This window comes from Dermacentor silvarum, chromosome 3, assembly GCF_013339745.2.
Source record: "Dermacentor silvarum isolate Dsil-2018 chromosome 3, BIME_Dsil_1.4, whole genome shotgun sequence".
NCBI lineage: Eukaryota > Metazoa > Arthropoda > Arachnida > Ixodida > Ixodidae > Dermacentor > Dermacentor silvarum.
Window position 1 is genome coordinate 40,214,736 of NC_051156.1, and position 25,702 is coordinate 40,240,437.

At 49.5% G+C, this 25,702-nt stretch overlaps 1 protein-coding gene across 1 annotated transcript in view; it reads left to right on the forward strand.

Annotated features, from left to right (window-relative positions):
• The window catches only part of LOC119443797 (uncharacterized), a 454,815-nt gene that overhangs the window by 73,994 nt on the left and 355,119 nt on the right, over positions 1-25,702 (forward strand). The window contains exons 2-4 of the mRNA XM_037708465.2: positions 3,637-3,686; positions 6,506-6,633; positions 15,784-15,852. Coding sequence (XP_037564393.2) covers positions 3,637-3,686; positions 6,506-6,633; positions 15,784-15,852 — 247 coding nt within the window. The remainder of the gene's footprint in view (positions 1-3,636; positions 3,687-6,505; positions 6,634-15,783; positions 15,853-25,702) is intronic.

Sequence of the window (25,702 nt, forward strand, 5' to 3'; positions counted from 1 at the left end):
AGATTTTACTTAGCTGCAAGAAATAAACGCAAAATGGTTTGCTATGTGATTCATAGATGGTGTATCTCTGTTATATATAAAAATAACTGACAGACGATTCTCCGGATCTTTCTCTTATTGTAATAGCAATTCGCAATATATGTATAGACGTATAGACTAGTTTCTGGCTGTTACGTCGAAATAAATTTGCGTATATATATATATATATATATTGTAAAGGAAAGAACAGGAGACAGACACAGCACCCGTTCAGCTGGGCCGGCTGTTCTACTATCTGCTTCGTCCTCGTATTTTCTTAGCGCCCGCTCCCAAGTGTCGCTTTTCTTCATTACACTCGGCCACGCTGCCGCAAATGACTCCGAGAATGATAAGTCGCCGAAGATGGTTCTGGTGGGCGGCATTGGCTGTTCCGGGACGGCCGCCATTGAAAAAGCGCGCGATGAGATTCTGGACATTAGACAGTTATAGTATAGCGTACGCATCTAATAGCGTACGCTTATACGCTATAGTACAGCGTACGCTAAGCAGCACACGTTAATTAGTTTTAGTTGGCCTGTCAGATCTTCCGATCTCAGAGGCCATATGCCATCGTCGCGCCTATCTCTCGACGGGGCGTTGACATCTCGAAGGTTTCTCTCGTTAGGCTTCGTCTCGTTCGAAGCGAGAAGCGATCTCGAAAACTCCACAAGGTTGTCCATAATGCGCTGTCGTCGAAGCGGGCTGAGACTAAGGGAAAGCCGTTTGCGCAGTCATTTGCTACGAATGAATTGAATTCTACAAAAGCAACGCCAAATTCAATTCGAAGCGAGCAGCGGAGACCGCCGCCATGTTTTACGCAAACTACGTAAGCCACTCAAAAATGGTAACGCTGAATCTGAGAAATAGCCTGCGTACGCTATACGCTATGGGTCGTTTAGCGTTCTGCGCATGCGCAGTGATGACCCGCTATTTTATTGCGTACGCTAAACTAAAACTGTATTGAACGGCCGGCTGCACCGACGTGCTGTACAAACAGTTAAACCGGCCATCTGCTCACTCGTCGGGAGCATCTTCACAGCGTTGCCAATGCACTCGAACCACCTGAAATCAGCGAAGCGCCGTGTGTCGCCGAGTCTTGCATGTGCAATGATGGAACCAATGGCAATTCCTGGTCACCGTCTCGTGGGCGACTGCAAGAGCGCTGTCGTTGCCCACCAAGAGGTGGTTCGTTCCAAACAAGGTAGAGTTGCGTCTGCGTCAAAACCTGTCTCTTGCGCGTCTGATAGGTAGACTTGGGCTGCACTGGAAGATCTTCGATTATGATCTTAGCTGTGTTGGTCGCTATGACTTCTTTGAGCAAGATGTGGCTGAGCGTGGCGCGGAGGGACGTGCCTTCGGATAAATGGCTGCCCTGAGGAACGGTGATATGGCACCGGATGGCCAGAAAGTGTCCCGTTTCGGTGGTCCGTGGACCCGTGGGAGACTGGAGTGGCAGGACGTCTGGTACGGGAGGAGCCGATGCCTCACTGTGCCTAATCATTGAAGAGTGCGAAGGCCACGCCAACGACTGCTGAGGACGCAAAGTGGTCATTATATCTAGCATTGATGGTATGGTGTCGAATGCTACAGCGGGGCAGGTGGCGAGGCCATCGGCCAAGCCATTCCCAGGTGCAGCTGCAGCGGCGAGGTGGTGAAGCTTCCGAGCGTCGCCGGTTTTTATGTCGCAGCAGCTCAGTTAGATGTAGTCTGCCGTGTGAAAGTATCAGCAGGCGACCTGCTGCGTGTTTAGAGGTTGTGGTGGAGCGAATAGTGTCGGTTGGTGATTAGCCACCCGGTGGTGGGTTGACGCGGGAGCGATGGTCGCCACGCGCATCCCACCGTCTGGGTTGATGCCGACGGTGACACCCGGTGAGCCGGCGTCTACGGTGGGGCAGAACTGAGACTCTCCCTGTCGAGGGGTTTCGGGGCACACCTGCCGCAGGATCGCAGTGGTAGCTCTCCGGTGCGTCGTGCGAAGAACTGCGCTGATTGATCTCACCGCGGGCGCAGGGAAGCAGGCCGAAAGCAGCCATCAGAGCGGCAGTCACTTCAGGCCACGACCCCTGTTGATGCCTGCGTAGTTTTCCCATGCCTTGGAGGCACCGCAAAGGCGTTTCGCTGCAAGGAGTCATCTTGTGTGGTCTGGCCAGGCATGACGATCACCCAAGGCATTCATGTTGTGAACCCGAAGGATGACGTCGTCTTGAAAGCCGCGAAATGTCGGTATTTCCACGAACGCCGTCTGCAGAGAAGCGTGGACGGCGTTCCCAGGTAGGACGCAACCGCTGACGGACGCGAAAGCGGTCGTCATAACCTGGAGCTGTTGTCAGCTCGGTGATGGCGTGGGCGAGGTTATCCGAAGATCCCTGTCCTAGAGCCACCGAGGAAGCTTGGACGCCGTCCCCGGTAGGTGCAGCGACTACTTGCGATGGTGGTAGGGCGGCGGGCTCCGTACCTGAGGAAGCATGAACGGCGTTCCTGCGAAGGAGGGACCCGGCACGCCGAAGAACCGTATGGAGCACTTAAGGCTGGAACGCCTTAAGGCAGGTTCATTGTAGACTGGGCTATCCTGTCGACTGCGCCATTGTAAAGGAAAGAACAGGAAACAGACACAGCACCCGTTCACTGGGCCGGCTGTTCTATTATCTGCTTCGTCCTCGCCTTTTCCAAGCGCCCGTCGTGCGGGCGCCCGCTCCCACATGTCGCTTTTCTTCATTACAATATATATATTTATATATACTACACACGCATACGTGCACTGCAAGGCTACATGTCCAGGCTTCGCGGCAATTTAGCTTACTGCAAATGCCATGTCCCGTAGACGTATGCCACTAACGGATGAAATATTTTAACAGCAGTTACCAGCCCATGTGTCTTGCAGTCCAAATAAAACTTGTTGGCTCCCCAATATGCCCACTCGTCCCTCTTACTGGATGTAAATTATTACGAGAACGGAACTGGAAACTCATTTGTTTATTCTTTAGGGCTTATCTGCGAAGTTACTAGGTAAAGGGTTTCTAAACCACTTCAACATTTCGGTTTCCTAACCACTTCGGTTTCTAAACCACTTAAAACATTTACGATTCAGCGATTTGCAAGCGCCGGCAGATTCCTATTTTTCTTGTTACCCGTGCCTCATAAACTTCTCATGGAGGATTCTACATTATGATTAGAGGGCATTCTGTCACAATAGTGCTGCCAGTAGGGCTGTAATAACAGCTGCAGAAATTTCGTGTTATGGCAAACTGAAAGTTTATTCCTTTTCGACGAAAAGAGGGCACCAAGACAAAAGGCAGGAGCCTCACAAGGTCTTGGTAACCGTAGAACAGTCGGCATTGTGTATAAGCAATTTGTACAAGAAAAAAATAACTAGAATGCATACACAGCTTATCAGCATGAGCGATAGAAAGATACATAATACTTATTTGACAGATATACTAAGATGTCAGTCATGAAATATTGAACAATATTACAAAGCCGGAAACATGCGCGTAGAAGAAAGTCATCTTACTGAAATAATATTTACCTCGGCTTTTAGGTGTCTGATGGAAGCAATGTTGAATTGGAGGGAAAGACAAACACCCCCAACACTGAGAGCTTCTGCTTTCTCTTTTGCAGATGGGGGAGGCGTCGGAGATGTCGATGTCCATGTCCGTGCAGAGTGCATGGTAAGTTCTATAGCCCCGTACCTCGACACGGCGTATCTGTAGATAGTCAGCTTGGATATTCGCGCGTGAAGAAGGCCGCAACCTGTCGCCCATCGGAGGGTGTTACGGGCATAGGCTTGCACATACGTTGGCGCTGAGCCGTGCTCCCTCAAGGGCTGCAGAAGATAGCGTCAACCTTTCCTTTTCCACACGAACCACTTACTACTACGTTACGAGAGACCATCCACGTGAGCAAGGACGAGGCTCGGTTAGCGTACGCCTGTCGACTATACGAATAAAAGTGCCTGCTTATGTTTAGAGAATGGAACTTATAGATGCTTAACTTGATCTTACCTAGCGTTATTTGCGTTTTCGCCCTTGACACTGTCGGAAGAGATCGAATCCCGGCCTCGGCGGTCGCATTTCGATGGGGGCGAAATGCGAAAACACCTGTGTACTTAGCTTTATGTGCACGGTTAAAGAACTCCAGGTGGTCCGAATTTCCGGAGTCCCCCACTACGGTGTTCCTCATAATCAGATCGGGGTTTTGGCACGTAAATTCCCACAATTTTTTACTGTCGGAAGAGACGACTGTCGTAGAACAAACGGTCCGCAAATGGCGGTCATCAGTAACAGAAAAGCACAGGAGATACGACAATTTAGCCAGATTACACAGAAGCTTCTCAACACTTTCACAACTAGATATGCAAAAATGCATGTGTAAGTAACCGCCCGACGAAATGTAAGTAATGCATAAAACAACGTAATTACAATCATAAAAAAGTAACAAGTACCAAGACAAGTACCAAGAAAAATAAAAAAAATAAAAAGAAAGCGCGCTAAAAAATAGTGGATATACGTTGCTTGATAACCTCGTACAGCGAAAGAATTACCCTGTAGTGGGCATAATTTTGCTTCTTTCAACGTCACTTTAAATTTCAAATGCTCAGCAGAGAACCTGATAAAATTCCATATCCTTCTGAACTGCTTCCATATTTTGTGAACACCTGTGGGATTTTATACTTCTCTGTGTGTTTGTTCTCTAATATTTTCAAAGTGTAAGGTATAAGAACAGTACCTTTTTGTTATAGCATCGAATTGTTTATGCACATCAGCTATTCTAAAGCAGTGCATAATGTTTAGTGAATGTTGCCCAAAATGTGTTCCATATACCAGCAGAACCAGTAGCGTAAACTGTTAAGCTGTAACTAATAGATTCTCCTAAAAAAACACCACATATCCACGAAGTGAATGATGAGTGGGCGAAGGACTGGAGGATCATTCGGGCAAAATGCCGGAAGTGTTCTCCGAAAGCCGGAAGCCGGCTTCCGGAAGCGGAACCGGAAGTGGAGCCGGAAGCGGAAGCTGGAGCTTGGCGTACATATACTATACATATACATATTGTCACGGAGCCAAGGACGATGCAGGGTTCTTTCGGTAAACAAGGTTTATTGGAGCGAACTTGTGCTCCTCAGAAACTCAAAAAAAAAATACAAGCGGCGAAGGAGCAGCCAACAGAGCGACGTGCACATGGCGATCGGCGGGTTCTTTCTACTCGCCGCCGTCACGAGGGGACGCGTCCCTCTCCCACTCTTTGTTGCGTTGCCGTGAACGAGACGCCGCCAGCGTTCGCCGAGAAACGAATCAGCGTCCCGCCCCGCAGTGCGGCAGACGCTAGCAACAAAACACACAATAAAACACTCCGGAAGGCATGCTTCGCGGCAATATATATATATATATATATATATATATATATGTGCTTATACATATATATACTGTACATGTGTACAGTATATACAGCGCTTATATAGCCCTTGTGCACCACAGCGCCCCTAGCGGTCTTCATGCAAACCAGAGCTACGGACAACGAAGGAGGGACAAGGCTCGGCCCTAAGGTGCTTCGCCCCTAAAGAGGTTGCCCGAAAGGCTAAATTAACATTCATGGTATCACGCGCACACAAGCAAATAGGAACGCATCTGATTTGATGAGCGCGGAAACTCGCTGCCAAACCCTGTAGTTTGTAAGTGCGGCAGCAGCAGCGAGCGAATTGAACTTTGCCCACCGCTCGAGTGAACTTGAACTAAACCGCGAGAAACACAGTGCAGGGAGGAACGACTCTGCCCCCGCCTCAGATGGATTTCGAGATGAAGGCGCCCAGGCGGGAGCGCGCGGCGTAGTACGCCGCCACACCCTCCCTACCTCGCGATCTACCCTCTTTCCGGACCGTTGCACTCGACTGGAAGACGGCGCGCCTCCTTCCCGCTTCGTTCGCATACGTGCGGGAGACTGAGCCTCTGAGCCGCGATTGCCGGTTCACCCTGGCACGCTTGCACTCGCACATAGAGCATACGGTGGCGGCGAAGATTTTGTCGCCCGGGAGCTTTATACGGAACCTCACGGCGACGACGACGGTGACCCAGACGACAGAAATGCACTTGGAGTGTCCATATAATTGATATCGCAATAAAGCTTACAAATAGCCTTCCTCAGCGAGACATCACGAATAGATCATCAATTACACATTTAAACACAGACTAATCCTTAGCGGTTTTGCCGCGTATTCAATATTGGTATTCCGGAATATACTAGTATCAGGGAAATTAAGACCCAGATATTTAGCACTGTGCATTTACGTCACGGGACTACCTATAGCTTCTAATAATACAAAGCACTCGCACATAGAGCATACGGCGGCGGCGAAGATTTTCTCAATGCGCGACGCTTGACGTCAGCTATTTTGGTGTCCCGCTACATGACGAATATTTCAGTGGATCGTTGCACTCGCTCGCAAGATTCCTGTATGCCATTGCTGTCCTGACAATACTTTTTTGTTTCGCAGGGAGGACTTGGTCGTGGAGAATCCAAACCGAGCCAAACTAGAAGGCTGCCTCCTAACCACAATCATGCTCGTCGTATGCTGCATCATCGCCCTCCTCGTCTACGTGTTTGTTCAGCTGCAACCTGCAGGCAAGCACGCAACACCTTGACTAGTGGGATTCCGCGCGCGTGACCTGAGATGGTTCCGCTTTTTTACCACCCTCTCGCAATACGAATCGGGCTCAGGAACCATGAATGCGTTAATTGTTGCCCTAACACAGCCACAAGTGAAATGGTCGCTTCATATTTCTTTTGCATTTTGGGACAGCGATGAAGGCACTGCATAAGGGCTCCGATGAGCAAAAATCACGTAACTATTGAATTTCGCACACGTACGCCAATAAAAGAAAATGGAACATCAAAGACCGGGAATCTGTATATGGAAGCACCCCTCAGAAGACAGGGGTCTGGTGTGCCAATGCCCAGAGTCTATCCGAAAGCCTTCGCTATATCCGTTGCACTCTTCCACTATACCTGAGTCGCTTTAACGTTTTCACTCTATCTGCGCTTACAACATTAATACACTTAAATACACCCGACGCATATTCCTGCTTGTTGTGTCAGATCTGCCGGCGTCTGTGTACGCGTTGCTATCTCTTGGTAGGGTTTCGTTGCTGGATTAGTGACGATAGCTTAGCACCGGCGCACCAATTCCCTGCTCGTATTTAAAAGCGCCGACACAGGAATCGCTGCTGGTGATTCCTGTCTTTCCTCTGGACTATAGGACGGCACCGAGGCTTAGGCTACTAGCCTCAGTGTGGATTTCTGTATCGGCGTCTTCGTCGAAGTGCGCAAGTACTGGTGGCGACTGCATGCGTCGTTTGAATTCTTGAAATGCGTCGGCCTGCGGCGTCTCCCAATTGAACTCGACATCACATTTAGTTAGATGTGCCAGCGGCTCAGCGATGCGTAAAAGTCCTGTAGTAGGCGCACATGCCAAGGAATCTACGCACTGCCTTCTTGTCGATGGGCTGCTGGAAGTTTTCGATGGCAGCTGTTTTCTGCGGGTCGGAACGCACTCCAGATTTGCTGATGTGACCCTGGAACTGAAGCTAATCTTAAGCGAAGCGCCACGTTTCCGTATTCAGAGTGAGCCCTGATGACTTGATAGCCTCTAGCACTGTCCCAGGCCGCCAAAAGTAATCGTTGAAATTTCCGGCGCGGATTATATCATCCAAGTAAACAAAGCAGGTCTTCCACTTCAATCCTGCTAACACCGTGCGCATAACACCCTGGAATTTGCAGGCGCCGATCATAGTCCGAATGACGTGCACTTTGACCTCATAGAGGCCGTCTGGCGTGATGAAGGTGGCCTTTTTGCGATCCCTCTTGTCGACTTCTATTTGCCAGTAGCCAGGCTGGAGATCCATCGACGAGAAGTGTTCAGCGTTGCAGAGCCGATGCAATGCGTCGTCTATCCGTGGGAGGGGGTGTATACGTCCTTCGTGATTTTGTTCAGTCGACGATAATCGACGCAGAAACGTACACTTCCGTGATTTTTCTTCACCAAGACTACAGGAGATGCCCACGTGCTTTTCGACGACTGGGTGATGTTGACGCGCAGCATTTTGTATACATAATTGTTGCCTTAAAGCCTCACATTTACGTGTCGAAACTCTGTAAGGGCTCTGTCGGAGTGGACGAGCGCACTGTTCAGTTATTATGTGATGCTTTGCAACTGCTGTTTATCAAATCATTGATGACGTCGAAAACCAGCCTTTGATAATCGGAGAGACTTCCGAGCTGTTGCTGCTTACTCATGGGGAGAGTTGGATTTATATGGAAGTCTGGTTAGGGAACTATGGTCGTCGGGGTAGATGCGGTAGAATCCGATAGCACAATCGCCATTACTGGTTTTCACAATTTCCTCAGCGTATGCGATCGTCGGGCCGTTGTTGATGTGGCTGAAGTTTGTCAGCATCACTTTCGCTTTTCCTCTGTGCAGGCGAGCGATCCCTCTTACGACCCAAATTTCGCGGCAGAGCAGTAGACGTTGGTAGCCCTCGATGACGCCTTCAACGCCTGCAAGAGTTTCGCTGCCGAAGGAAATGAAAATGCTGGAGCTAGGTGGGATGCTGTCTTGGTCCTCATGTACACTGAAGGCACGTTGACTGCAAGGCCTCTCCGTTGGTATCGCTTCGTCTGCGGACATAGTTATCGACTTCGACCACAGGTCAATAATTGCGCCGTGTTGGTTCAGGAAGTCCATTCCGAGAATTGCGTCACGCGAGCACTGTTAGAGAACTACGAATATCGCAGGGTAGTTGCGGTCATGAACTGTAATTCTTGCCGTGCAGTTTCCTGTCGGCGTTATGAGGTGTCCCCCAGCTGTCCGAATTTGGAGGCCGTGCCATGCAGTCTTCACTTTCTTCAACTTGGCGATGAATAATGCTCTGACGGAGTAGTCGGCTCCACTGTCTACAACGGCGGTGACTGTAACGTTGCAGTTAGGTCTTGGCGTCGGGTCACGGCTGCGTCGCGTCGTCATGTGGCTGGTAAGACGCTCGTCAGGTCGTCTTTCGTTGGCGTATTCTTGACTTCCACGCTTCGTCGAGAGGGTGGCGTGTCGTTGCTATATATCGTCGAGAAAGATCTTGAAACGTCGTCCTCGGCGGCGGGGGAACTCGTCATTTCTACGTACAGCAACCGCACTTCCATCAGCTGCTGCTTTTAGTTTTCCGGATATGGGCTTGCGGACTGAGCCGGGTTGGGCCAGTGGTCGCCGTTTCGGCGACACGTAGCGGCCTGGTGTCGTCTAGGCCTCCACTAGCGGCGAGGTAGTCAGTGATAGTCAGTCGCCGACTACAGTCGTCGGCTAGGTAGTCGGCCAAGCTGTGGACGCGGCGCGTTGACGGCGAACCCTAGTAGGCCCATCTGTCGGTATGGGCATCGGCGGTAGACGTGGCCCGCTTGTCTCGCAGTGGTAGCAGTGGTAGCGGTGGTCGGGGGCGCGCCAAACGTCAGTCTGTCTTCCTTGGCTGGAAGTGGCGGCGGTGGACGACGGAACGGCTGGCCCTGGCGAGAGCGCTGAGGGCGAACGTGACGGCGGGCTACGGCGGCGTACCTCATCGCTTCCGGCTGAGGGTACAGCGATTGAACGACTCCGAGTGACTATTGCATCTCCTTGCGTACGACGTCTGCAATTGATGCCACTTGAGGGTGTAATGAAGGGCACAACCTATGAATTTCCTCCCGCACGACCGCTACGATAGTCTCGCGCAGGTCATCGGTGCCCATTGCTTGGATTTCTCGCTGCGGCGGGAGCACTTGGCTGTTATATTGCCTAGTGCGCATTTACAAGGTAGTGGCCTCTGTAAAAAACTTGCCTACGGTCTTCGGCGGGTTGCGGATCAGGCCCACGAAACGTACTATCAGCGTCAAATGAAAGCCGAACAGCGGAGCGCGTGCCACAAGCATTAGAAACAGCATAGTGCGCGCCGTCCAGTCATCAGCGCTGACAGGCCCACACATCGATGATGATGATGATGATTTATTGGCATCCCCTTTGAAACGGGGTGGCGACAAATATTCACCTAGCCTGTGACTAGGTGAATAGTCACCTAGCCTGTAGGCGACAAATAGTCACCTAATCCGGTGTGGTACCACAGCGCCACCCCAGTGAAGTGCGATTTTTTTTTGCCTGTGTTCGCACTCGAATTTTCGAAAGGAAGAAAAATAAAAGAAAACAGAAGCGAAAATTCTGCAACATTCAGAAGCGCAGGTTTCGCTTGTTTTCTTTTTTTATGTTGCAGAATTTTCGCTTCTGTTTTCTTTTTTTTCCTTTCAAAAATCCGAGTGGGAACACAGACAAAAAAAATCGCATTTCAGTGGGGTGGCGCTTTGCTACGAAACCGGATGTGTGGGCCTGTCTGCGCTGATGACTGGACGGCGCGCACTATCGTGTTTCTAATGCTTGTGGCACGCGCTCCGCTGTTCGGCTTTCATTTGACGCTGATAGTACTTGCTTGATGCCCCGCATCAGGAAGCGAACCTTTTTCTTCTCCGACTTTTCCGGGTCTGTGTGACGGAAAAGGCCGGTCCGGAAGATCTTCAGTGAAGATTACGGAGGTCTATTGGGCAGCTGCACTCGAGCTTCTAGTAGAACTGGGGCTTGCTCTTTGCGCACGACGCTAGCTTAGGCCTGCGTGAAGCCGCTGCGAAACAGACCCCACCACGTTGTGAAGGTGGTTTCTCGATTCTCGAACCACGTCTTGGCGGCGTCTTCCAATGCGAAAAAGATATGGCGCAGCTTGTCGTCGCTGTTCAGTTGGTAAATGTAGCGACCCTTTGATACGACTCCAGCCAGCTTTCTGGGTCCTCAAATGTTTATCCGCGGAACGTCGCTCGCTCCCTGGGGTGCTGCAAAACGATCCGTGTAGGAGGCTCTGGGGCTGTCATTGTTGATGCGGTAGTGGCCCTGCACTTCCTGGTCTTCTCGGGAAGAAGTCCGTACTTTGGGGGCCGGCTCCGTAGTTTGAGGACAGATAGATGGTCCGGGATGACGCTGGTACTGTCTTCGTGGCTGGGGCTCGCATCACGGCTTTTGGGGGGCGTCCGGTGCATGGACGCAAACGCACCACTATCAGGTGTCAGGTAGTACTGACGATGAAGAAAACCGCAGCAATACTCTGAATGACGCAACTAGCTTGTTATTGGGCGAGCTTGTGCCCGCAAAAACAGGCTACACTCAAAAATCTATGATAGCGGCCAACACAGTCGGCGGTCGTGGAAAATTGATTTGCGGGTCAAGCGGCGTCGGCTTTTATACATCAGTCATCGAAGGTACCCGCCGTGGTTGCTCAGTGGCTATGGTGTTGGGCTGCTGAGCACGAGGTCGCGGAATTGAATCCCGGCCACGACCGCCGCATTTCAATGGGGGCGAAATGCGAAAACACCCGTGTACTTAGATTTAGGTGCACATTAAAGAACCCCAGGTGGTCGAAATTTTCCGGAGTCCCCCACTACGGCGTGCCTCATAATCAAATTGTGGTTTTGGCACGTAAAACCCCATAATTTTTTTAGTCAGCGAAGGTTGCAGAGTAATGCCTGGTGCCCGCCTGTATTCCAGAAAGTACAACACAATAGGTGACCCGTAAAACAAGCAATCCCAGGGAATTGTGGGGCGTGCCGTCTGCTAGGGGCTTCCGGATCGATGGACGACGCGGCGGCATCAGTGGCATGCCCAGCGCATGTGTTTTTCTACGCGGTTTCAGCTGTCAGTCGTGCGAAGCTTTCCGTCCACTTTGTCGACCAGCAATGTCGTACCATTTATGCGGCTGATTTCTAGGTTTCAGTTCACTCTGGGCGTGACGATGAGGAGCCAAGAAAGGCAAGGATACGCTTTTATTCATAAACGAACTCTGGTTTTTGTTTCGGTAGCCTTTTTTGTTTCTGCTAGGTTTAGCTCTATGACATTTGACGCTGCTTCGACGTACCGTCACTCACAACTGTCTGCGGGTCATTCAGACAGATGAAAAAGCTATTTTTATCCGATAATTTATCAAGCGTATAGAAGCATTTCTTAGAAAATCGGGTGCTGAGGCGATAACTATATCAGCCTGGTAAATGCTGCCCTGTGATCGTCGCTGCAACCGAAATCGTCAGTAACGGCGCAGCTGGCGTAATTAGAAAATGAAGTGCTGAAAATGTTTGAAAACTGCGCGCTGTCAATGGCATTTCTTGGTCGAAACTCGAGGTTCATTTCAAGTAGTGCGTAGGTAGAAGGTTTCGGTTTTTTGTCAACAAGAAGGGGAAATGGCCGTATCGCCGACATTATACGGCTGCGCATTATCTCTATCTGTGCTCAAGGAACTCAGGTGGGCTAATTGGTTACCAGTATTATGTATGTATCTCGCTGTGTCCTGTTTAAATTTGCGCCGTAAAACCATGCTTCATATTGCCTCTATATGTACACTCGGCCACAAAATATTTCGGGGGGCGCGAGCGCGTGGCGAAGCGTTCCTCCTCTCCTTCTAGCGGCGCACCCCTGGTGTCGAGACCGACGCTTGCGCGCATGCGCGTCCCTTCGTGACTGCAAGCGTGCATGATCCCGCGCTTGCTCTTTGCGCGCCGGCGATATCCGAGTGTAGTCGCGAGGTGCCCCTCTTGCTATTGGCACTGCAGCGGCTTCGACGGGCAAAAAAAAAAAAAAACTTAGCTGATATAACGGAAATAAGTTTGTTTTCACCTTGCCTTATCATTCTATAGAGCGCCTTTTCTGCCACGCTCTTCTGCGGGAGAACGCCCCGTTCGCTAAAAAAAAAAGAGAGAAAAGATTGGCCACGAAAAGGCGCCTAGAACCGGTTAATCTTCGAGTGTGACAAAGCCGGACTGAAAGCGCATCAGTAGGCTTCAACGGCGAATCGGTGGCGGCGGCTGCGCTTGCTCGAACCGGAAACAGCGAGCAGACGGCGCATCCCAGAATCCCGCGCTCTTTTACGGGTCACCTATTCGCGTCGCTCATACAATCAGATTACCGTACATAAGCGTCGGTGACAACAGGCGACGGATAGAACCATCGATAACGTTCGGGAAACATCCGATACATGCAGGCGCGGCCTGCGCCGAGTGATAACGTTTAACGTTTGTTAGCCGGTGAAAAGCGGTAACCGGTGAAAGATGAGTAGACGAGTCAATATATTCTAGTGACGCCTTGTTTTATTAAAATTATTCTTTATCTACGATGGTACACGTACATCGCATTATGCTCGTGTGGTCCTTAACGCCTTAAGGGGATCCTGGTTGATTTGTTTTTATGATCTCAGCTCGTCAATGGCCATAGCTCCGTTTTCAAAGTGTTTTGACAAACTCAGCATTTCTACTTAGTGTTTCTTCTGCTGCATGGATGGCTGCAATAACAGCGTTTGAAATCTGCTGTTATTTCGCTCTTGTTTCGTTGCAGATGTATGAGCACGATTTTAGCTAATCGAAGGCCACGCTGATTCAGTTTTACACCATTAGATGGCCGCCATTTCATCAGCGCTGGAGAGGCGTGCTGATAGCGTTCTTTGTTTGCTACTGCGCAGATAGCAGCACTGTTCCAGCGCTCAAGTGCCGCGTTCCTGTAATTGCGCGCTTTTTGCGCCTTTTAGCTGATTTGGAACGATGCCATCTGACCGTGCGCGCGCGTGCAAAAGAAAGCTACTGCTTGACTCAAGCAGTTAAAGTGTGAATGAAGGCGATGCGCTAGAGTTTTGTACTTCGAGCGAAGAGGGGATGATGATAGTCTTATCTCTTCATCTACCGAAAGAGATCATTCGGAAAGTGAAGATGGCATTGACTAGACCCGACAGTGGCGCAGCGTTTTACATAAAGCAAATTAGTGGAAAATGCTTCAGTAGAATTTGGGTGGAATGAAGCTTAAAATTAAGTATATAATGAAGCAAAATAAAGTGACGTTTGCTCAAAATAATAGCATTTAAGGGATAACTGAGTTGTTTTGAGAAATGCAACCGCATATGACTTGGCCCATTCTGACTATACATTTAGTTAATGAGGCTACCAGATTAGCAAAAATGTTCAGCTTTGTCCGCAATGTCGCGGCTTAAATAAAATAAGTAATTTATAGCCCAGCACAACCGGCGTAAGAACAGATACGTACAAACCTTTCAAACAGAAACTTTGCAGCTGAAACTATCCAAGCTTATAATCGAAGTAAACTAATAGCTTATGGCGTCCACGGAAATTAAACTGCTGTCATTGATAACTTCACTTGCCACTACTTTCCATCTACGAGATCCTTACAGTGCAATTGTCGTTCCATGTGGTAGGATGTAATTACTGGGAATGAGTTCAAAATGTTTGGTTCCCTGTCAATTATTTTCCTTCGGAGAAATATTTCATTCGGTGGACGATACAGGAGAGCAAGGTATTGTGCAATGCTAACAAATGCTCGCGCACATAATGACAACTAAGCCGGTTCAGTAACGCAAAAAGGTATCGTACATTTGACGTATAGATTAGATGCACTCTTTGGTGGGCCTTTTAGTACATATAGTCTGTGCAGGCCACGTGCGTGTTGGTCAATGTCAGGCCTTCGATAGATATGCAATTACAATAACGAAATCAAAAATAAAGAAAAAATAAAACACCCGAAGATGGGCAAATAAACATACTTCCTCATACTGCCCTAGCAACAAGATGAAAATGAACAGATATGGACTTCAGGACTCGCATCGCACGTCTCATGTCATAGGCACACGACCTACTTTTGTACCATCGTTATGACACTAAGGACCTGCGTGCGTGTTCACATTTCAACAATTTATCTGAAAAAAAGAATAGACTGGGATCACTTTGGCACAACTGACAATTCATCATCATCAGCAGCAGCAGCCTATATTTATGTCCACTGCAGGACGAAGGCCTCTCCCTGCGATCTCCAATTACCCCTGTCTTGCGCTAATTGATTCCAACTTGCGCCTGCAAATTTCCTTATTTCATCACTCCACCTAGTTTTCTGCCGTCCTCGACTGCACTTCGCTTCTCTTGGCATTCCATTCCCTAACCGTCCACCGGCTATCCATCCTACGCATTGCATGGCCTGCCCAGCTCCACTTTTTCCGCTTAATGTCAACTAGAATATCGGCTATCCCCGTTTGTTCTCTGATCCACACCGTTCTCTTCGTGACAGTTACCAGTAATTAAAGGTTACTATTTGCCCTTAATGCGAAAATTCGCTCTTTACATTTCATCTCGTAACAAATGGATTTGGTTGGGCAATTAGTGCTGATTCTATCCAAAGTGCTTGCTGCTGTTGTTTTCCGAGTCATCGCGGTGAGTCTGCGCTTTGATAATTTAAGAATGCTTTCAGGAACCTGTACAATCTGCTAATCATATTGGTGAGTTGCAGTGCATATATACAAAAGTACAGGAGGTACGAGACGAGAAACGAGCGTCTGTCGTCTAGTTTCTTCTATCCTTGTGTATATCTGCGCAGCAATTCATCAATATGCTATACCAACAAGCGCAAACGGCCACATTACTTTTAACTCAAATATTAATGGCGTAAATTTAACACGTAATCGTGCTATAGGCAATGCAGTGAAGCTATAGACCCCTCCAGGTGCGAGTTGGAGGTGTTAATTGTACTCTGAACTGTTTGTGTGCAGCTACGCGTATTTACAGAACACACGTAGCACAAAACAAAAGTGTATAAAAAAGCGGCACGGAATTAAAACCCAGTACTTTTTCAAGCTATCACCTGTTCTCTGAACCTAAAAAAATATCTTGTTTTTACAGGTAATGTCAGTGTGCGACCTCCGTACTGGAAAACCCTGTTCCACGACGACCCTCCAAACAGACAGTTTGGTGAGACACCCTGTTGCTTCACTTGAGTCTAGGGTATTTTGCATAAACTTCTCAGAGCTGCATGATTGAATGTCGTGCAAGTTGTTTTACACGTATTCATTTGGCGACCTATAGACCAACTACCCTCAAAAAACATGCGCTGCAGTACTCGCAGATGCTTCCTTCAGAATACCATGAAAGTAGCCCAGTGGACAGTTTAAAGGAATTTTCTGCCATCTCTTTGATCTTTTCAACACTTTCTCTGCATTCCTTTTTTTTTCATAAACCACGCAATGAATGACACACTGCTTTATTTAAGGCTCCGAAATTTCACATAACTCTTACGCCATTGAACAGTGGTCCGTCAAATAATTGTTTTGGTGATCGGCTTGGCAAAATGACCACCAAGCTATAAGAACACGCGAACGGCACTAACGGTAGGGAAGGCCGCAGTAGATCTGTGGCTAGAACGTTTCTGTGCTCAGCAAAAGCTCGCGGGTGCGATTCTCGGGTGCAGTAGCCGCATTTTGATGTAGAAAACAAGACGGATGCTCGTGTACTCAGACTTGTGTGCACAATAAAAAAAACTGTAGTGGCCAAAATGAAATAGGAGTCCTATTACACAAGTTGCATTCAATCGAACTCTATCACAACTTACTTTGCTGGTAATGCCTGCGTTACCAGCAATACGTTATACTTGCGCACCACCACATCCCTTACCCCAAGAAGAGAGAAAAAAAAAAAACAAGCTGTCAGTTACAAGGTATCTGGTGATTTCAGGTACCATTTAACTTAACGGCGCAGAGTGAAATGAAATGCGTGGAGTGGAAGGAAGGCACCGGATTGCTGAAGTCCTCTTTCTTCCATTCTTTGCGTAAGAGTGAGTGTGTGCTGATTCACAGAAAGGTATAAGTCAACTAGCTGAACTAAAAACGGCCGCAGTAATTTAATATCCTGCCTTGAGTACGAGAGCTCTGTACTTTTACAGAGCAAACCGGTCTGACTAAGGCATCAAAGCTGGTTATGCGCATTTGCAGCTCTTGCCTACCATGGTTTTGAGGCGCCGTCATGTATTGATTGTTCTGTACGTCCATGTCGCCAAAACAGGTAGCGCTGTTAAGTATAATGTGTGACAAGAGTTCAGTTGATTGAATCGCTATGTTGCTAAGAAGTTTACAGCTGGACAGAGAACGCTGGACAATAATTTGGTCGAACCTGAGACCATCGCTTTTCTGGGGCTCTCGCTCTACCACCTAAGCTAACCGGGAGGCCAGCACATCGCACAGTGAGGGCGAATTGATTGACAACTCGAAGAGCATGAACACCAAGTATGTCAAATCAGTTCTGGGGAAGCCCTCCAGGTGGGAGGACGGTTCATGAAAGGAAAATTTATCATTTATCGAACAGAAGCACAAACCAGCACAAAAGAGTCAGAAAAAATAAACAATGTCAGCCCGTCCACTGGGGTGGAGGTGGAAGACCAGCAAAGCTGCACTATGGTGGGAATTATGTATTTCCAATTACAACTATTAAGATGGGATGGTTTAATTGGTTATTTGAACGCGTACAGAATGAGAAATAAATATAATCCGGTGGTTTTCATTCGTGTAGTGACCACAGGGACCATGGCCTTAGGGTCGCTACGGTACAACGCCATAGGGTGTACGGCATAGGTTGGCACGTCCTTCATAAACACGTCACCAACGCCGCGCGCGTTCGGTGCGAACGCGGGCAAGGCGTCGCCACCGTCGACAACAGTTGGCGGTCACACAAACAGCGTTGGCGTCACACGAACCACGTTGTTTGTGACCGCACACAACCGCTGTCCAAACGCTGGCTACGTGACGAACGCCGAAACGCCTTGTCGACACTGCCAGGGGAGAAGCGGGCGAGAGCCCAGAGAGAGGGACGCGTCTGTCAAGACGCGGCGGTCGGACGCATGCCACGTCGGCTCCGTCGGAAATCGATGAGTGTTGTGAAAATTTGCCCTACATCCACCCGAAACTGGTCTCACCGTCTCCGTGAAGTTGCCAGGAACCTCTGGATACCATATTTGTCCAGGTGGGCCTTTTTTTCAGCAATTTACGACTGATTGAAACTCACGCCACGCACGAGCCTGGCTAAGCCAAACGCCGGCGGGGCGAACGCCGAGGCTCCCTAGCCATGGCGGTGGCCGCGAAGGCAGGCAATGACCCCAGCACGACGCAGAGGATGGAACTCGAGGCCGCGGAAGCACGGCAAGACCCTATACCCGGAGAAGATGAATATCTTCAGATCATGGTTCGCCAAATGCAAGAGAAGCTCGCCAAGACGAAGCCAACGGGCTCTGCGCCAGCCGCCCAGCAACAGGCTCCCAAAACAGGATTGGCTCCCGCAGCTGGCGCTGCCTCCGATTCTCCAAGACGAGGAGGGCAGCAAGTGCAATGGAAGCCGACACAAACACCTCGGATCCGGCCAGATGAGTTGGTCATTGTGCTCAAGCCAAGACTTAACGTGGATCTCCGTGCTGCGTTCGGTCCAGGCGGGATCGGCACCGCAGTGCAAGGCCTCACCGGTAGTACCGCGAACGCTGGCGTCTGCGTGTGGCCGGTATGGGATCAAAACATCGTTGTTGTGGGAGTGAATACAGAAGCCCTGGCCTCGAAGCTTATCGGGGACGTCACGCTGACAATCGGGGACCGCCAAATACCGTTTCACGGACATTTAAAATCGGCTGGAGAAACCTGCAAAGGCGTCATCACCGTTGCAGACACCGAAACCTCGGAATCCCTTCGGCACAAGCTCGAATGGATCGACGGCGAAATCCTGTACGTGCGGAAATTAGGAACATCTAACGTCGCAGTGGTGACTTTCAAGGGACGTCGCGTTCCAAGATTCATTCACTACTGTTCCGAAAACGTGCCAGTGCGTTACTACAAGAAAACGGTTCCGGCATGCTACCGGTGTGGCACGCTGGGCCACAGAGCGGATGCGTGCCCCAACCCGGACGATCAGCGGTGTATTCACTGTGGTGCGAATGTGAACATCACCCCGTCAGGCCCAACGAAGCACAACTGCCAACCCAAGTGCCTCATTTGCGGCGGAAACCACTTCACTGGCTCTGCGGAATGTGTGGGAAAATTCAGAAAGGCATGGAAGCCCACTCCACCCCAGCTGAAACATGGACAACCGGGACACCACAAACAAGGGGGACCAGCACCTCCCGCGAATGGCGTAAACAAGCCACATAATTCCAAGCAAAGGAAGACTGGACAGCCCAAACCGAGCAATGTACAGGCCGGGCCGAGGTCGAAGCCGCCTACCTTCCAGGCTGGGGATTTCCCCCCACTGGTAAGCCCGCAGCAAAAGGTGAGCAGTTGGGCAGGGGTCGCCTCTCAGCCTCCCGCTACCACCTCCCCCTCCCCTTCCGAAATCGAAATCAGCAAACAGCTAGAAATTATGCAAAAACGAATTGCCACTCTAGAACGCGAAAATCAGGCGCTGAAAGCGATGCAGGCTCCACAACGAAGGGAGCCGGAGTCTATGCAGGCCTCGGCCAGCTCGGACGAGGAACAGGAGTCTGGGTCGGACCTATCAGGTTATACAAGCGTCTCGAAAACCGAAACCGTCGTAACAAACTCGGAGGGCATAGAGACACGTCTTAGCAGGCTGGCAACAAAATTTGAGGAAGAGAACAAAATGATAATGGAACAAAACAAACTTATGGTGGAACACATTATTCCACAACAGGTAAACCTTGCAGTCCAGGCAGCGATCCAGGACCTGAAGCAGAGTCTCGTGCCGATACTCACGGCCAGCATACTTCAGACCATCCAAAATTGGCTCACTCCCCAATTGGAGGAAATCAAAGCTAGCACTAAGATGCCGGAACAACGTCGACGCAAAATTGTTCATCGTAACCCGGCAAACTCTGAATCCGAGGGCACTATGGAGCAACCCATTGCACATCAAATCGAGACTTCCATGCCTACTCAGGCTCCCACGCAGGCCCCAGTGGTGATGATGCCACCCCCTCAACAATAAATTCATGATGGCAGGCATTTCTAAAGTTAATCATAAAAATTCCAAACAAGCGAAATTAGAGCTTATCCAATGGAATTGCAGGGGCTTTAGAGATGGGAAAAAGAGGGCCACTCTCCATCTCTACCTGCAGACCCTAAATTCAATGCCGGCGGTCATAGCCTTACAAGAAACCGGACTGCAGGCGAAACTGCCTGGATACAATTCATTTCAGGGGGGTACGTCCACCTGTATTCTCGTACATAAGGAGTGTACCGCTCGTCAGATAGACCTCGATCTCTCGGAGGGGCATGAATACACGATGGTCAACATCCTACCTAATAAAAGACGAGACCCTAGCGTATACGTCCTTAATGTTTACAGTTCCCCCAAATGCAAGCGAAGCGTCTTCAACGAAATATTTTATAAAGCAGTTAGGGAAGCGGATAAGCATCCACTAGTGATCGTGGGTGACTTTAATGCCCCCAGCTACCATTGGGGCTACACTCGCGAAATCGCCAAAGGTCGCAAATTGGCAGAACTCATTTCCACGCTCCGTCTATCGCTCCTTACAGACCCGATGCAACCCACTAGAGTTGGAAATTCTGCAAACCGGGATACATGCCCGGATCTAACTTTGGTTAAAAATATATCTCATGCAACATGGGAAAACTTGGACGATACACTCGGTAGCGATCACTGTCTCCTCAAAATCACTATTTCCGCTAAAGTGGCCCGCACAACGTGGAGCCAAGCCAAGCTTACAAATTGGACAGCTTTTCGCTCTCATGCAATCCCCTCTGTTTTCGGAGCGGGTGGGTACACAGAATGGGCGAAACAACTCACTGCCACAAACTCGAAGTGTGTCACAACCCTACAGACCACGGAAGACATTCCTGCAGTAGACAATCACCTCCTCCATCTTTGGGAGGCCCGCAGGAGTTTAACCAAACGCTGGCGGAAAAACAAACTCAACCGCAAGCTCAAACTTCGAATAGCTGAGCTGAGCATGCAAGCGGCGGAATACGCGGCCCAACTCAACGACTCAAACTGGACAGAACGATGCAATGCGGTAGCTAGGCAGATGAACTCGAAGGGCGCATGGCGCCTTTTCCGCAGTCTCATTGACCCCACGCAAACCAGAGGAGAAACACAAAAACAGCTCCGCCGGGCCTTGCAAGGCTTTCATGGAACCAATTCCCAGCTAGCCGATGCTCTTTGCGATAAATACCTATGCCGCATGCTGGACCCGGACAAGACTGCATACGAATACGCGGGCAGGGAAAACCATCAACTCGATGCTCCATTTGCCATGCATGATCTGAAAGCGGCGCTGGGCAAAATGCGCAGGGGCACCGCCCCGGGCCGAGATCATATCACTGTAACACTTCTAGTAAATCTGTCGGATGATACCTATTGGCATCTATTGGAATACATTAACGCGATCTGGGACGGCGAACCGCTTCCAATCGATTGGAAAACAGCATTAGTCACCTTCATTCCCAAACCCGGCAAGCAAATTAGTACAGACAACCTCAGGCCCATATCACTTACTTCGTGCGTAGGCAAACTCATGGAAGCCATGGTTAGAGACCGCCTCTCTCCGTACCTCGAAAGTAAGGGATACTTCGCGGATACCATGTTTGGTTTTAGGCCACATATGTCTGCACAAGACGTCCTCCTTCAACTAAATCGAGACATCATCCAACCCACCTATTCGACACACAATGACAGGACAATTCTTGCTCTCGACCTTAAAGGTGCGTTCGATAATGTTAAACATGAGATCATTCTGACCAACTTAAGCCACACTCATTGCGGTAGGAAAACCTTTGCATATATCAGAGACTTCCTCTCAGATAGGCTGGCGATTCTCCGCATAGATGATGAGGAACATGGACCCTTTAAAATGGGTACGCGAGGGACCCCGCAAGGGGCGGTCATCTCCCCGTTACTATTTAATATAGCTATGATGAATCTCCCGCAGGTTTTGGCACAGGTAGAGGGGGTACATCACGCACTATACGCTGATGATGTCACAATTTGGGCAAATCAGGGCAGTATAGGCGAAATGGAAGACCGTCTCCAGCAGGCCGCCTCCATCGTGGACGCCTACGCGACTCAATGCGGATTGCAGTGCGCTACAGCTAAATCCGAACTCCTACATATCCGAGCAAACGTAAAAGACAGAACGACCCTGGACTTGACTCTATCAGGGAGTTCCATTCGGGTGGTCTCTGAGATCCGAATCTTAGGCCTTCTCATAAATAACAGAACAAAAAACGGAACTACGTTGGACAAGTTAAGCAAAGTAGGGGAACAGGTAGGACGTATGATCCGCCGAGTCTCAAACAAACGCGGGGGATTACGAGGTAGGGACGCGCTTCGGCTCGCCCACGCCTTTGTAACCAGCAGGATTCTTTACTCAACTCCGTATTTAAGAATGACTAAACACGACGAGAACAGGGCTGATGTAATCCTCAGGAAAGTACCCAAACGCGCCTTAGACCTGCCCATCAGCACTTCCAATCAGAAACTATCTGCCTTGGGGGTTCTTAACTCTATTCAGGAGCTCAGGGAGGCGCACCTCACAAATCAATACACACGGCTTATGCAGACCGCCCCGGGGCGTCGCCTGCTGGACCGCCTGTGCATTCAACACAACTGCGAACCTGAACACACGGAGCGCATCCCAGAGCTGTGGCGCACCAAACTCTGGGTGCCCCCACTCCCTCGTAATATGACGAAAGAAACACATGAAGGACGAAGACAGGCACGTGCCAAAGCGCAAGAAAGACAGCTTGGCTCCCGTACTGGGGTTTACTATGTGGATGTAGCCGGACCTTCGCCCAGGGGATATTACACGGCGGCGGTTGTACATCAGGGAACTCAGGTGGACGGACTCTCATTTAGAGCCGCGAATATAAACCAAGCAGAGGAAGTCGCTGTCGCCTTGGCGGCTGCACACCCTCAATCCAAATGCATACTCACAGACTCTCGAAGGGCTTGTGAAAACTACTTGGCAGGGGAAATCTCTCCGCTAGCCAACAAAATTCTGAGACTCTGCATCAGGGATCGGGATCCCGCACCAAAACGAATAATCTGGACTCCAGGCCATCAGGGCCTTCGAGGTAATGAAGCTGCAGAGGCAGCAGCCCGCGCACTTATTCCCCGGGAACCTCCCTGTTGCCCTAAACAGCCTGAATGTCCTACTCCCCTACTACGGTTCAGTGCAATTCGACATTACTTCTGCGAGCAGCGCCGGGTGTACCCCCCTCCGGCAAAAGGCCTATCCAAAACTGAAGAACGCGTCCTACGGCGCCTCCAAACTAATACGTTGCTCTGCCCAGCTATAGTAAAGCATTTCGATCCCAAAATCAATGGGCAATGCCAGCACTGTGGTAATTTGGCAGATCTGTATCACATGGTCTGGGCCTGCCAACAGAATCCCAATCTATCCCCTATTCCCCACCCAACTCGAGAGGACTGGGAGGCGACCGTGCTCAACAGCTCCGGACTAGAGAAACAACGAGCTCTGGTCCAACGGGCTCGAGTGGCGGCTTCGACCAATGACGGTAAGTGGTTCTTGAGGGAAAGGGAAAGGTTGGCGCTATCTTCTGCAGCCCTTGAGGGAGCACGGCTCAGCGCCAAATCCCGGACTAAGGATGACACCTAGTTTCATGGAGCTCACGGGCTTCACCCTCTCTCTTTGTTCAATAAAAGTTTTCACCACCACCACCAGAGAGAGTGGGCTGCAGAGGCCGGCAGGGCTGCGCGCATGCGCCGCAGTGGGAGAGTGGGCACGCACACGCACAGTCTCGCGTGCCTCGACGCCCTCTTCGCCCAGCACTCCACTTCCACTGAGAAGTCGCGTTTGCTCTCCGCCGTGCGTTCGCTCCCCGTGAAGCGCGCGTCCCTCGACCTCGCGCGCATTCCCTCGTACATACAGCATAAGGCCAATGCGAGTTTTTGAGGGGTGAAGCACCTTAGGGCCGAGCCTTGTCTCTCGTTGTCCGTTGTCCGTAGCTCTGGTTGGCATGGAGACTGCTAGGTGCGCTGCGGTGCACAAGGGCTCATTCACTTCGTGGATATGCGGTGTTTTTTTTTTTTCTATTGCCGGACGCGACGGTCGAAAGGTGAGCCCTTAACAGCTTCGCTACAAAAATTGATGTGTTCTTTTTGTAGTTTCATGCAATGATCGGGTGAATGGAAATTTTCCCTTTCATTAACCGCTGGCTGACGTTTGCACCCATTGATGCGTATTCTGCTGCGGAAAAACAATCGTCCCCTGTCTTACTTTCGTTAACCTCTTCTAGCATGTTGATGCGATTTCGCGAGATGCCGAATCTTAGTTGATAAGTACAAACGGGACGCTTAACGAGATAAATCCTGATTTTGACGTCACGCGTTGTCACCCAGAAAAAAAACGCTTCAGCGTGTCGCCATCTGACTAAAAAAAAAAAAAACAAAAGTTTTGCGGGTGTCGTTTCAAACTAGGGTAAAGATGCCAAGAAATTCTTGCGACTGCATCCATTCAGATGCATAAGTTGGAAGTCGCTTTCTGCAATACCCATATTTCTACTGACTGCAACAACATGCCATACAGGTACATTCTACGTATGAGCTTCTTCAATTTGGAAACACTCGCATATAAATGCATTGTTTTGTGCTAGATGCCTGTTTCAGCTGTCTTTAAATGAGCCTACAAGCCTAAACCAAGGTAGCAAGCCATGTGAGAGTAATTTTGAATGTTCTTTCTGGCATCTGCAACTGCAAATAAAATTTCCGCTTGGGCAATAAAATTCAAGCTATAAGAGGTTAAACTTCCTTGATTGTAAACGCTGGGCGCGCTACCATCGTGCTAATAATGCTTTGAAAAAATGTTCCAGAAGCCAGGGGAATTCATATTCAAACGTATAGCTTCACTGGCTTTACTCAACAATAAACAATAACAAAACATAGATGTTTCGCCACCTATGCGGGTGGCATCGTCAGTACACAAATGACGTCCCATGAAACAGTACATCAACTTATATCTTGCCGTAAACATCCGGCAAAGGGCCACGATTACTGTTGCATGCATTTTGATTATGACGGATGAACCATGATTCGATGAATTTCCTTGAGCCCCATCGTTGTTCCCGTGCCACACCCCCTCCGTCGTTGTTCCAAAGGACCGCACCCCCTCCGACGAACAAAGCGGAGTTGTGTACAAAGTTAACTGCACGGACTGTGATGCATGCTACATCGGTGAGACCGGGCGACGACGTCATACTCGCATCAAGGAACACGTCAGGGACGTCACCAAAGCCACACATTCAACACGTGCCAAGACGGAATTAGTCGATCACTGCCTGACGAAAGGACACGTGTTCGATTTCGATAATGTGACGACGCTGGCACGGGAACAACGATGGGGCCCAAGGAAATTCATCGAATCATGGTTCATCCGTCATAATCAAAATGCATGCAACAGTAATCGTGGTCCTTTGCCGGATCTTTACGGCAAGATATAAGTTGATGTACTCTTTCATGGGACGCCATTTGTGTACTGACGATGCCACCCGCATAGGTGGCGAAACGTCTATGTTTTGTTATTGTTTATTGTTGAGTAAAGCCAGTGAAGCTATACGTTTGAATAATAATGCTTTGTCAGGCTGATAACGCGCATATCGTTCGCGACGTGGCAGTACTCAGCGCGCAACGTTAAAGCAAAGAAATGCATTTGCATAAATAACGATTACTGTCTGGCACCAAGATTAAACAAAAACTGTGCAAGCTTAGGAAGTAAAAGCTGTGCTAGTGCTTTTCAAGCACTGTACTGAGGGCTTGAAAACGTATATTCTAATGTGAACTAAGGACATGGCACAAG